Source organism: Rutidosis leptorrhynchoides, chromosome 11 (genome assembly GCF_046630445.1).
Source record: "Rutidosis leptorrhynchoides isolate AG116_Rl617_1_P2 chromosome 11, CSIRO_AGI_Rlap_v1, whole genome shotgun sequence".
NCBI classification, from domain to species: domain Eukaryota; kingdom Viridiplantae; phylum Streptophyta; class Magnoliopsida; order Asterales; family Asteraceae; genus Rutidosis; species Rutidosis leptorrhynchoides.
The window spans coordinates 86,419,262-86,433,172 of NC_092343.1; the positions used below are offsets into that span (position 1 = coordinate 86,419,262).

Genomic DNA, 13,911 nt, shown 5'->3' on the forward strand with positions numbered 1-13,911 from the left:
CGTCATGAAAACATTTTTATTGTTAACCATGACCACCTCACTCAAATTTCGGGATGAAATTTCTTTAACGGGTAGGTACTGTGACAACCCGGAAATTTCCAACCAAATTTAAACTTTAATCTTTATATATATATTTTCGACACGATAAGCAAAGTCTATAATGTTGAGTCTCAAAATTTTAGAACTGTTTACATGGAGACATTTAATCCCCGACGATTCACGAACCTCTAATTGTAAACAGAAATATATGCATAGATAATTATATTTATATATGTAAATAATTAGAAATAATAAATTAAATATATTAATAAACTATTATAGGATCTAAGATAACTCAAAATAACTAAAACTTGTTATTTTGAATATTTAGGGTATATTGAACATAAGTGATTTCGAACATGATATGTCAACGTTAACATTGTATTAAACGTATAATGTTATACTTTAGGTTTATTTGATTCAATATATATATTTAATATATATATAAATGTTGTTATTTAAAACATAATTATATACAGTATATATTTAAGAAATCTATACTTAATTATTAATATATGTATATCAATATATACTAAAATATATAAAAATTTTATACCTAATATAAATTATTATAGAATGTGTATATGATATTATATAATAATATATAATGCAAGTTAAAATGTAGTTGTTATACTGTCATTATCACGTTCATTATTAATACTAATATCAATATCAATATTAGTTTTATGTATATATTATAATTGTAAATTGAATATTATCAGTTATTATTATTGCTATTATTATGTATTAATATTATAAATATTGTTAGTATATTAGTATTAAGAATTATAAATATTATGATTTTTATTATGATTAACATTATTTTTACTTTTATCATTAATTTTACTATTATTAGCATTAATTCGATATTATTATTAATATTATTATTTATCCTATTATTATTACTAGTAATATTATTTTGGTTATTAATAGTATTTTGATAATATCTATTATTAATATTAGTATTTTTATATTAATAGTTTTATAATTATAAATATTAATTAATTAAAAATAATTTATAAAGGCATAAGAGTACTGAATCAGTTACACATCCCATCCACTTTTATTTTTTTATTTTTTTATTTTTCTTTCTTTGTTATTCAAACTCTCGTGATGTATGGTCGATTAATCAACACTACCAAACAATAACCAGTCAATTCTTGCTAGTACAGCAACCGATCAATGGTACGATATACATTCAACTACTGCCATTTGAAAAATCAAAAAAAGAAATTCACAGAAAATAACCCAAATATTTAAAAACGAGTTCTTCATAAACTGTTTTAATCAATGGGTCAATTTTGAGTTAAACATCAAAATCTGTAAATGAAGAGGTGTAAGGAATCATTAAACTGATCTATCTGTAAGTTATCAAGCCCCAAATTTTTCTCTTGATTTCGAATTTGATAAGTCAAACTTTATAGCAAAAAGTCAAAACGGATTTCTTCATTTAAATTAAGATACTGCAGGTTGTTTTAGGTTCAATTGATGTTTTATATAGTTTCTAGGATTGATTTGCAAAAATTTTCGTGAAGAAGGTATTATGTAAAACGTTCTAAAAATCAATATCATGATTTATTTTTTTTATTTTTTTTTTGTTCGTGAATTGCAGTAAGTTTTTTTTTATTTTCTTTTCTTGATCTAAATAAATCAATTACTTTGAGGTTAGTTTCAATTCATTAGAACCCAAAATTATGTAATTAATTAAGCTACTAGGATTAATTTGTTGTGGATGATTTAAATGGTAACAAAGAAGAATCACGAAGAAGAAGAACATGGTGACTAAAAATATTGAATATATTTAAACCGCGGTATAAAAAATCAGAAATGCTAAGGGTGGAGGAATGGTTTAGCACGTTGGTGAGGGAACGGGAGGTCGCGGGTTCGAGTCTCGTTTGGGGCATTCTTTTATAAAAGCTTTTTATAAGGGTACACTCTTTTGTTTTAATTCTATTATTATTATTATTATTATTATTATTATTATTATTATTATTATTATTATTATTATTATTATTATTATTATTTGTTATTGTTATTATTAATAGTAATATACTTATTATTATTGTTATTACTACTAAAACAAGATTATTGATCATTTATTATTATTATTATTAATATTGCTAGTATTAATTATTGTTGTTAAAATTGTCATTATTAATGTTACTACTATCATTATTATTATTAAGTTGTAGTATTATTATTATTACTAGTATTAACACTTAAAAATTATTAGTATTATCATTATTAATATTATTGTTATTAGTACTATTATTACTGTATTATTATTACTTGTATTATAATTAATATTGGAATTATAATTATTATTATTATTATCACAGTTACAAGTATCATAATTATTGATATCATTTTAAAATATATAGAATTAGTATTGCTATCATTAACATGGGTACTAATATTATCATTATTAATATTGTTGATATGATTATGATTAGTAGTAAATTCTTATTATAAAGTATTATTATTATCACTATTACTAAAAGTATTATCATTTTAAGCTTATAATTTTATTTAAAACTAGTATGATCATTATTATTATTGTTAAAATTAGTAAGTATCATTATAATTACTACCAAAATAATACAATTAACATTATACAGGTATTATTAATATCATTAATATTATCATTAGTAGAATTATTAACATTATGATCTTTACTAATAATAATAAATATTATAATTATTATCATTTTTACCACTATTAATATTATTTTGATATTATTATAACTACTATTAATAATATACAAATGATATATATACATATTAAAAAAATAATATATTTAATACGTATAACATAACGAAAATTAATATTGTTATATAAAAAAGTGAATATAAGAAACATATAAAAAGGATATAACTAATAAATTAATATATATATATATATATATATATATATATATATATATATATATATATATATATATATATATATATATATATATATTACTTCGATTAAAAGTATAGGTTTTAATACATAAATGAATGTTATAGGTTCGTGAATCCGAGACCAACCCTATACTTGTTCAATGATGTCATATGTATTTTTACTACAAAATACAGTATGGTGAGTTTCATTTGCCTTTTTACCCTTTATATTTTTGGGCTGAGAATACATGCGCAATTTTTATAAATATTTTACGAAATAGACATAAGTAATCGAAACTACATTATATAGTTGAATGATCGAAGCCGAATATGCCCCTTTTGCTTGGTAACCTAAGAATTAGTAAACCGATCTACTAATTGACGTGAATCCTAAAGATAGATCTATTGGGCCTAACGAACCCCATCCAAAGTACCGCATGCTTTAGTACTTCGATGTTGTTTTTATCATGTCCGAAGGATTTCCCGGAATGATAGGGGATATTCTTATATGCATCTTGTTAATGTCGGTTACCAGGTGTTTAATCCATATGAATGATATTTTTGTCTCTATGCATGGGACGTATATTTATGAGAACTAAAAATGAAAATCTCGTGGTCTATTAAAATGATGGAAATGATTATTTATGTTAAACTAATGAACTCACCAACCTTTTGGTTGACACTTTAAAGCATGTTTATTCTCAGGTATGAAAGAAATCTTCTGCTGTGCATTTGCTCATTTTAAAGATATTACTTGGAGTCATTCATGGCATATTTCAAAAGACGTTGCATTCGAGTCGTTGAGTTAATCAAGATTATTATTAAATCAATTATAGTTAGATATATAATGAAATGGTATGCATGCCGTCAACATTCGATGTAATGAAAGATTGTATTTTCAAAAACGAATGCAATGTTTGTAAAATGTATCATATAGATGTCAAGTACCTCGCGATGTAACCAACTGTTGTGAATCGTTTATAATCGATATGGACTTCGTCCGGATGGATTAGGACGGGTCTCTACACCACCACCATTTACTAAGTAGCGCGAGATTTTTTTCTTTTAAAGAACCAATGTTTAGTCCCCCCGCCCCGTAAGGAACAAGTAAGTCTTCCCATTTTACCCATGACATTTTAGTGTTATCACCAGACCCGCCCCAAAAAAACTTACTACGTAAACTCTCGAGAAGGTTGATGACGCCCGTAGGAGCTCGAAAGAGTGAGAAGAAATACAACGGCAAGCTTGTAAGGATCGACTTGATTACGGTTAGCCTACCCCCGAATGACATTGACTTAGATTTCCACCCCGCGAATCTTTTGTTAAATTTCTCGACTACCGGTTTCCAATAATTCAACTTATTCATCTTTACACCTACCGAAAGCCCCAAATAAGAAAACGGGAGAGATCCACTAGTACATCCTATCCGAGATGCAATGCTTTCAGTTTCCTCCTGGTTCACTCCAATCCCATATATTATGCTTTTCAACTTGTTCACCTTTAATCCCGAGGCCCTTTCAAAGCATTCAAGAATTTTCTTTACATTACACACGTTTTCCTTCCCCACTCCCCTAAACGCAGCGGACATATATTATAATAATCTTTTATTATATACACAAATAAATAATCATTAATTTAATAATAAATTCACACGATTAAATAATCAGTTACTACGTATTTAATAAAAATTCACACGATTAACTTGTCTCATTAAATCCAGTTATACCACTAATAATTGTCAAGAATATAAGTTCACAAAGTGAGTTAGTAATATACCTTTACGAAATGACATCTACGAGTAGGTTGAAACGAACACCTTGCTGAAGAAAAACATACGATCAAAGGAATGACCGTCTCTTTGAATAGTCCACTACACTTTCAAGCAACGTCAATAAATGTTAGTCTAAACTCAATCAACAATTAATATAACCAAATTATATTAATATATAAACAAATACTCCGTATAGCAACCGAAAATAAAAACGTGATGTGTTTCTTTTTTGCCCCTACTACAACAACAAAAAGTTGGGATTTTTTTTTCTATTTTGCTTCTCGTACGTCATCAACCAAGAAGTAAATGGGTTCTTTTTTTTTCGTATATCCCCATATCAAAAAGAAGGGATATATATATATATATATATATATATATATATATATATATATATATATATATATATATATATATATAACCAACTTTTAGTCAGCAACTAAAAATCGCGTATAAAAATTTGGTTTCCTTATACTAGGAGTCTTTCAGTGTTAAATTTAACATTGAATTTAACACTGAGACTAAAACAGGGGAAATGATCTAGTGTTAAATCATTATTTAATTATTTTTTTAACACTGTTAATAATATTATTTAGTTTAATCTTTATTTAATTATTTTTTTGAACTTTCTGCTTCATTTTCACTTTCTAACGCCTCGCTATTGATTATATCGAGCACTTGCATCAAAAAATATTCGCTAGACGATGACGTTGAAGACATTTTATGAAAGAAATATGTTTATTTGGAGAAGGGAAGTTAATTTGGAGAAGTATGAAAAAATATTGGTGTTGTTGTGAAAATGAGTATAAAAATGTAAAAGTATATATATAAGGAAAAAAATAATATTTAATGAATATATCCGTTGAATAACGGATATATTTCAAACCAAACACACCGTTACCAGAGCAACGGTGACCCACAACTGTGGAATTTAACACCATTTTAACGGCGGGAGGGAGTGGGAAACTCCACTGTCCCAACCGCTTTAACGACGAAAAAATTGGTCGACTCTTAAGCTCTAATTGAATTGAACGTAGCCAGCAAGAAACAAACAAAAATCACATTTTGATTAATCAGTTAATTTAAATTAACCATTTTTATATTCTCTTAATTATAATTAATTAATTTAAAATTAATTACTCCCTCCGTCCCATAATAAGTGTCCTGTTTGACTTTTCATGGTCTTACTTTTAAAATTTTGACTTCGAATATTTTTATTACTTCGTAAACTGTACACTTGGTCAATGTATACAAAAGTATAGGGTAAAGGATTGCATAGTTTGCTATGTATTGGTTAAGCTTCATATTTCGAGTGCTCAGGAAAATGCATACACTTTAGAAACTATGGTTAATAAATATCGTGGTTTACAAACATTTGAAATCGGACATGGTATTGTCTACAAACATTTGAAATGAGACATGGTGTTGTCTACTAAAACTTGAAACATAACATTTTGTTGTCTATAAAGATTTAAACTAAGACACTTTATTGTCTACAAAGATTTGAAAACATGAGATTACATTGTCAGCAAACTTTTGAACTACGAAACTGTTATGGTCTATCTTTATTACTGTTATGAAACTAAATCTATAACTCACCAACCGTTATGTTAACCTTTTAGCATGTCTTATTCTCATGTACTTATTGCTTCTGCTTCAGAACTTTGTTGTTACTTAGAAGTCAAGCCATGTACTAGGACTATAGTTAAAAATTCACGTCAATGGCGATTTTGGCGGGGTGTTACATATATGAAGCAACCCAAGGGCTTTAAGGTAAAGGGTAAAGCCAAGTGGGTTTGTAAGCTGCGGAAAATTTTGTATGGATTGAAGCAAGCACCTCGGAAATGGTACTTGGAGTTTGATGAGTTTATGAAGAAGATGGATTTTTTAAGACGTGAAGCGGATCATTGTTGCTACTTGAAGAACTTCAAGTCTTCTTACATTATCTTATTGTTGTACGTTGATAATATGTTACTTGCGGGTTCTAACGTGTCCGAAATCAACAAGTTGAGGAGATTACTTTTCCATGAGTTCGAGATGAAAGATCTTGCTGGTGCTAGGCAAATACTTGGAATGAGTATTATGCGTGATCGTGTGAAAGGAACTCTATACTTGTCTCAATCCAAATATATAGAGAAAGTTGTAGAGAGGTTTAACATGGAGAATTTAAAGGCTCGTTCTATGCCTTTGGGTAGTGCGATAAAGATATCAAAAAGTCAATTACCTAAAATGGAAGAAGAAAATGAGGAGATAGAAAAGGTTCCGTATGCATCGGCCGTGGGTAGTGTTATGTATGCCATGGTTAAAAAGAGTCCGGATATTGCCCATTCGGTGGGAGTTGTGAGCCGTTATATGTCTATCTGGGGAAATGGCATTGGGAAGCGGTCAAATGGTTGCTTTGTTACTTGAAATGTACTTATAGTATGGGATTGTGCTTCTCTAAAAATAATGTCATTATTAGTGGTTATACGGATGCTAATTTGAGTGAATGTGATGATTCGGTGAAAAGCACTACGGGTTATGTTTTCACAATAGAGAAGACGACGGTTAGTTGGATGTCTCGACTACAAAGGAATGTTGCCTCATCAAACACTGAGGTAGGATACATTGCTATTGTGAAAGCTTCTAAAGAGCTTATTTGGTTGAAGAACTTCTTAGGTGAGTTGGGTAAATGACGGGACTATTGCATCTTGTATTGTGATAATCAAAGTGTGATTCATCTTGGGAAGAATCTGGTGTTTCATACGAAACACATAATGTTAAGGTTTCGTTTTATTCGACAGCATATAAAAGATGGTACTTTGGTATTGAAGAAAGTTCTTGGTTCGAAGAATCCCCGAGGATATGCTTACTAAGGTGGTGATGACGAACAAGTTGAGGTTTTGCATTGCCTCAACCGGTCTTCTCATGAATTGATGAGAGAAGACGACCAACTAAAGAGATAGAGAGATGATAATTCGATTATAACAACAAGTGTTGAAGACCTTGTATCGAAAGTCTACTCATCCGAAGAATGTGTTGAGTGTGCGTGTTCCAAATGACGTTTTGGCGGTATGAATGGTGGTTTAGCGTTCTTGAAGTGTTGGGTTGACGAAGATAGGGTTTTAATTAAAGTCTCATTCTAGTGGGAGATTGTTGGAGTGATGGAGTTTAAAACAAACCAAGAAATTACTAATGCTGCGAAACTCGCGAACGCGAAGAGTGAAGTCGCGATCGCGACTTATATTTAATCAGAACACGCGAAACGGAAAGTATAGCTCGCGACTGGAATTTCTCCTCGAATGATAACTCACGAACGCGAGTCATATGGACGGACCCTATTGTTCGTTAAGTAGTTTCCTTGTTCGATTTCCTCTATAAAAGGATCCTGTTGTAACTCATACATCTATGCACGAATTTTATTAATAAAACCTCTCGAGTTTGGTCCGTGGGTTAAACTAATCAACCCTTTATTACATATAACCACGTTAAATTATCGTGTTCTTAATTTTCTTGTTATTATCTTCGTTTATCTTTGTGGGTTAAATAATTTTCTGAAATTACTCATATTGTAGGGCCACAAAACCTTACAAAATTTCATATTTAGTACTGTATATGTATATAACTATATATGCTCGGTTCATCTGTGTTTTCATCCTCATTTCATGTGATATATTTGGTTCATGTAAATTTTAAAGGTTGAGTGTATGTATAATTCGTTGTTTTTCAGTTATATATATAGTTCACATTGGTGCATATTAGTGCTAATCACATAGCAACAGATATATAGACAACTGTACGTGTCTATATATCTGCTTTTTTAGCACAAATCTAATACGAGTACCATGCAAATAAAGATCAAATTCTGAATATGCTTGGATCATCTATATAAGATTATGAATTTGCTATAACCTTTACTCCTTTAGGAACATAGATCTTATCATGTGGTTAATTACCACGTGACTTCAATAAATATTTGTAACTTTGGTGATCAAAACCCACGTGGATGGTTGGTGAATTTGCCATTCCCAGACCTGTTAGAAAATAAGGTTTGAATGCCGGATAAACCTTTGAATCGTGTAGTCACTTTCGCGATAAAGTATTTCGACCCTATACATAGATTGCCTTAGGGTTACACGAAATCTTTATTCGGGATAAGACAAAGGCACAACTCCAATATAGGCAATTAAAATTGAAAGTCAAGAACAAAGAGTTTTACGTATGTTGTGAATGTTCATGTTTTCATCATCTTGAAAATGAGACAAATGTTATCTATTTATAGAGTATGAATGGTTACTATGAAAAGACACATCTCTTGGTATAAAAGATTCCATGAAAAGTCATACATTTTGATTAAAAGGTAAGATACCATTTCATTACAAGTTACACCATTTCATTAATAATAGTCACCATTCCATGAATAGTTGTGTTCTTTGACCAAAAAGACACCAACTAATAAACATAACCTTTCAATTAAATGACTCTAGTTAGCTTAAACAATCGTGTACTCCACACTCTCCTAACTTGTTATAAAGTTTAACTAGAAATCCATTTGTCTCAAGTAAATCACTTTATCACACAAAATTGACACTAAAATCACCAACAATCCCCCCCCCCCCCCAAATTTTAGTGTAATCTTTAGATTTACTTAATAACTTGAACAAACACACAAACTAATGCGTAAATGGAAATGTTCGTGAAGAATTGAATTTCCACTTAGTATATTATTTACGAGAATTCGAAAATCAGGGTGTTCGTGAAGAATTGAACCCTTCAATTCATTTGAAAACTATAAAATAATATACACATCAGTTTCTTACAATCTCTATTGTTCGTCTTGACGCTTTTATAAGTCATGCGTCCATATCCATTCATGAGTATATAGGAAACCAAGTCCAACCTTCTTTGAAGCGGCGAAACTTCATACTCACTTAGGTAGCTTTCTTTAATCTTGCTCCCGCGATGCAATTTTTCAAGAAAACTATTAAGAAGTTTAACTTCAACCTACTCAACTCACGGGTCTAAACACATACTTTGGGATCAGTATATTTATGTGTTTCAATCTTCAGAAAGTAAGCTTACCTCATTGAATTTAGCTTCTAGCGTTGTACTAGAAGGGAATTGGGCGTCTCACTTTGGAAGATTTAATGGACTTCAATCCCATAACATTAGCCAACTTGTGCGCACTTTCGGCTAATGTTTTGTCCATTGATTTAGTCAAATTTTGTTGTGACCCAACAAAATCCACATATATCACTCCATTCGTGATATACCCACTAAACATAATCTGTCTAAGGCATAAGTGAAACAACTCAACCCGTATTTAAATCGGCCCGTAAAAATTTTTCTTTAATACATTAATATTTAGGTCCCAATTATGTTTCCGAAAACATCTTTAATACAATAATAAGTTCAATAAACTTTTAAAACATATAATACATAGTTTAAATATCCGAACGGGCAAACACGACCTGACTATTTTAATGTCCAACAAAACCGAGCATGGTGATTAGGGATACGCTACCCAATCCTAATCGATCCAAAATCACATCTTCTAAAGCAAACTACGCAAGTCCACTAGTCCCAATGCTTACCCGAGCCACCGCCTCCATGCAAATCTATAAAAATGTAAACAACAAGAGGGTAAGTTAACGCTTAGTGAGTGAGAATATACTACATACATATATATGCATAAAATGGACACGCCACACAAATAATCAATTAACGCATGCCGGAGCATCCAAGCATAAAGTCATGCTAAGCTAAGCATACCGTACCATCACTAAGCAACAAGATAAAATAACAACAAATATAAGTTCACCGACGATGTGAACAACGCCAATAAGCTACACCCGGAAGGTTAGCTACAACACAACAATACGACAATATATGAAACAATATATAAACGTCTAAGGTTAACCCCTTAACCTAATACCAAAACCGATTACAATTACCGAATGAAGATTGGCCGAACTACACGAGCCTTAGTAAATTCGCATCCACACGAGACTACTATCTTCAATCACACAACAACATCGAGGTTGGCCGAACTACACGAGCCTTAGTGAATCCGAAACCACACGATATCACTACCTCAATAAGATGACCAAACTACACGCGTCACCGTGAATCCGAAGTACACGAGACTCACTTCTGATAAGATGACCGAACTACATGTGTCATCGTGAATCCGCATCCACACGTGATCCACTTCTCCAATCATAACCCACATCATCGGGGTATTCCAATCCACAACACAATATCAAGTGATAACGTACACACAAAGTGTGCACCTCGCCAAAGGTGGTCAACCAAAACGCACAACCGTGCCAATTGGACCCATACACAAGTCCATCAAATCCACCTATATGTGAAGTGAGCTCTATAACCGAGAACCACTTCACCCGACCCACACCGATCCTACACATACATATGCACATAGGATATTAACACTCACCTTGTCACCTTGATGAATGCAACCGAATAATCCGCAACTCGCCAATGGAACGTACCTATTCCATTATCACATAACAAATAATACAATTAGGGTGGATTTACAAACCAACCCAAATCGACAACTAGTGTAATTTCGACCGAATTGCACTTTCAAGCTCAAACCGCGCCCAAACTAACCAATAATAGCTAACACTAGTGACAATGTTCCTAATAAGCCAATTAAACCCGAACACAAGTGTTAAACACTTGTCTTGCCCAATTTGGCACCAAAACCCTAATTTTGACCCATTTCAAAAGTAGTCAACTAAACACACCCAAATGAGTTTCAACACTTCCATAATCACTAATCATAGTGATTACACTCAATTTAAAGCCCTAAACAAGGCTAAATCATCAACCAACCCAAAACCCGCCTTCATCACTAATAAACCCGAATCCTAGTTATTATCTTCCATTAACAACTAGTGGAGTTCCATTTATGAACACACAATCAAAAGCCCTAAATTTGGATGAAGAACACGAAAATGAAATTCGGAGTTAGAGCTTACCGCTAGTATCACCTTGAAGCCAAGAACGAGGAGAACAAGGTTGCCTCTTATGACAAAGATCGAATCACGAATCTTCCTTCCCAAATCTCACTTTGGATCAAATAGGGTTTTGAAGTTTTGAGAGAAAATGGAGAAGAAAAAGGAAAAAGAAATAAGGAAATGAAATGAATGGATGAGATTAAGACCTCAAATCTGGCTCACACGCGAAAAGACCAAAATGCCCTTGAACCTCATTTAAAATTACAAAAATCTGGTACCAGTCCGCCCAGAACGCCGCGCCGCGGCCCTGATCGTCGCGCCGCGACATATAACGTGGTCTGGTGGCTGTCTTATCGTGCCTCCTGATCCTGAATTCTTTAGTTCATCGCCTCGCGGCCCACTCTGTCGCGCCGCGACCTTCTGCACAATCTGATTCTGACTCTGGATTTCAGGGACTGAACTTGCCTAACTCCTATTCTGATGTAAATTCTGAAAATGCATAAGTGTTAGGTTCACTTTTAGTGGCGCTTTCTGCTGCGCACATTTACTGACACTTTCAGGAACATTTTCTGATACACTAAAATCCGGGGTGTTATAACTCTCCCCCACTTAGATTCGATCACGTCCTCGTGATCCTAATCACTTAACCACTCTGAACCTACACGCTATGGTTCTCGAACAATCATTCCAATCCGACTTCCAACACATCTCTCATTAACTCGGAGATCATTCCATTTACCAAATACACACGTGCACACATTTCGAGACATGCAATGCACAAATCATCCGAAGTCTATAATGATCACTTAAAATACGTGAAATCGCCACTTATTCTTCCAATTCCCCTAGGCAATTCTTCTCAAAGAGTCACCATTAACAACCAAATCATCATTCGCGACTTATTAAAATCCACAAATCCGAGCACGCACAATCACTCAAGTCGGGAAACTCAACCAATCTCGTACCGAGATATCAACCCGTTAGCGTACCATACCAGGTACAATGCTAAAGGTAAACACGTCCCAAAGTAAAGTCAACCATCTAACTGATGAAGATCGAATAAAAGCGAAATCTCACGGATAACACTTACCACTTAACATCCCTTGTAGTGCGCAAACATGTCTAATACGCAACTACCGCAAACACGTGAGCAAAATACGACTATTGCATCACTAATCACACAACGTGGTCCTTACGACCCCACCATCGGCGTATAAAACAACCAACAGATCACACAACATGGTCCTTACGACCCCACCATTGGCGAATAAAACAGCCAATAGATCACACAACATGGTCCCTACGACCCCACCATTGGAGTATGAAACAACCAACAGATCACACAACATGAAGGCTGGCCGAAAACTACACGCACCTTAGTGAATCCACAACCACACGCGACTCACTACCTTCACCGCACAACAATCGGGATTGGCCAAACTACACGCGCCCTAGTGAATCCGAACTACACGAGAAACACTATCCCAAAAGAATGACCGCAACCACACGTGTCATTATGAATCCGAACTACACGAGACTCACTTCCTCAATATAATGACCACATCCACATGTGTCATTGTGAATCCGAACTACACAAGACTCACTTTCACAATAAGATGACCGAACTACACGTGTCATCGTGAATCCGCAACCACACGTGATCCACTTCTCAAATCTCAACACAGGAATGGTACTCCCATTCTCCATCGGTACTCGCATTTCCCGATAACATTATATCATACCGATATAACACTACTCCAATACAAATATCCGTTAGTGTACAACGACATATATCACTAACTCCCGGGTGATGTCTTAAACACCGCGACTAACTCACCCCCATGACAATGTGGTGTCTTGAACACCGCGACTATTTCACATGTCAATCAAACCAATGAGTGGTGTCTTAAACACCGCGACAATCCCACTCGTTACGTAGAATGTGGTGTCTTAAACACCGTGTAATGACCCGGATTTTTCCTCTAATATATAGAAGATTAATATTTACATAATTAATGTTTTCAACATGTTAAGCAATCAAACTCATTAAGATTTGGTTATTTGAAATGAATTTTATACAAATGTTTGGCCACCCAGTTTGTCTGGCGATTCACGAACGTCATAACTCGAAATAATTATATAATGATGTATATATGGATATATATATATATATATATACTTATGATTTGATAAAATGATATTTAAGTATCTCATTACATATAATAACAATTGGTTATATACATAAAATGAGATTACTAAC

At 32.8% G+C, this 13,911-nt stretch overlaps 1 protein-coding gene across 1 annotated transcript; it reads left to right on the plus strand.

Moving 5' to 3' along the window:
* Window positions 1-6,918: 6,918 nt before the first annotated feature.
* Window positions 6,919-7,544, plus strand: LOC139874747 (secreted RxLR effector protein 161-like). The gene is made up of 3 exons (XM_071862149.1): window positions 6,919-7,073; window positions 7,151-7,286; window positions 7,473-7,544. The coding sequence occupies exons 1-3, from the start codon at window positions 6,919-6,921 to the stop codon at window positions 7,542-7,544; spliced, it is 363 nt and encodes a 120-aa protein (XP_071718250.1).
* The last annotated feature ends 6,367 nt before the right edge of the window (window positions 7,545-13,911 follow it).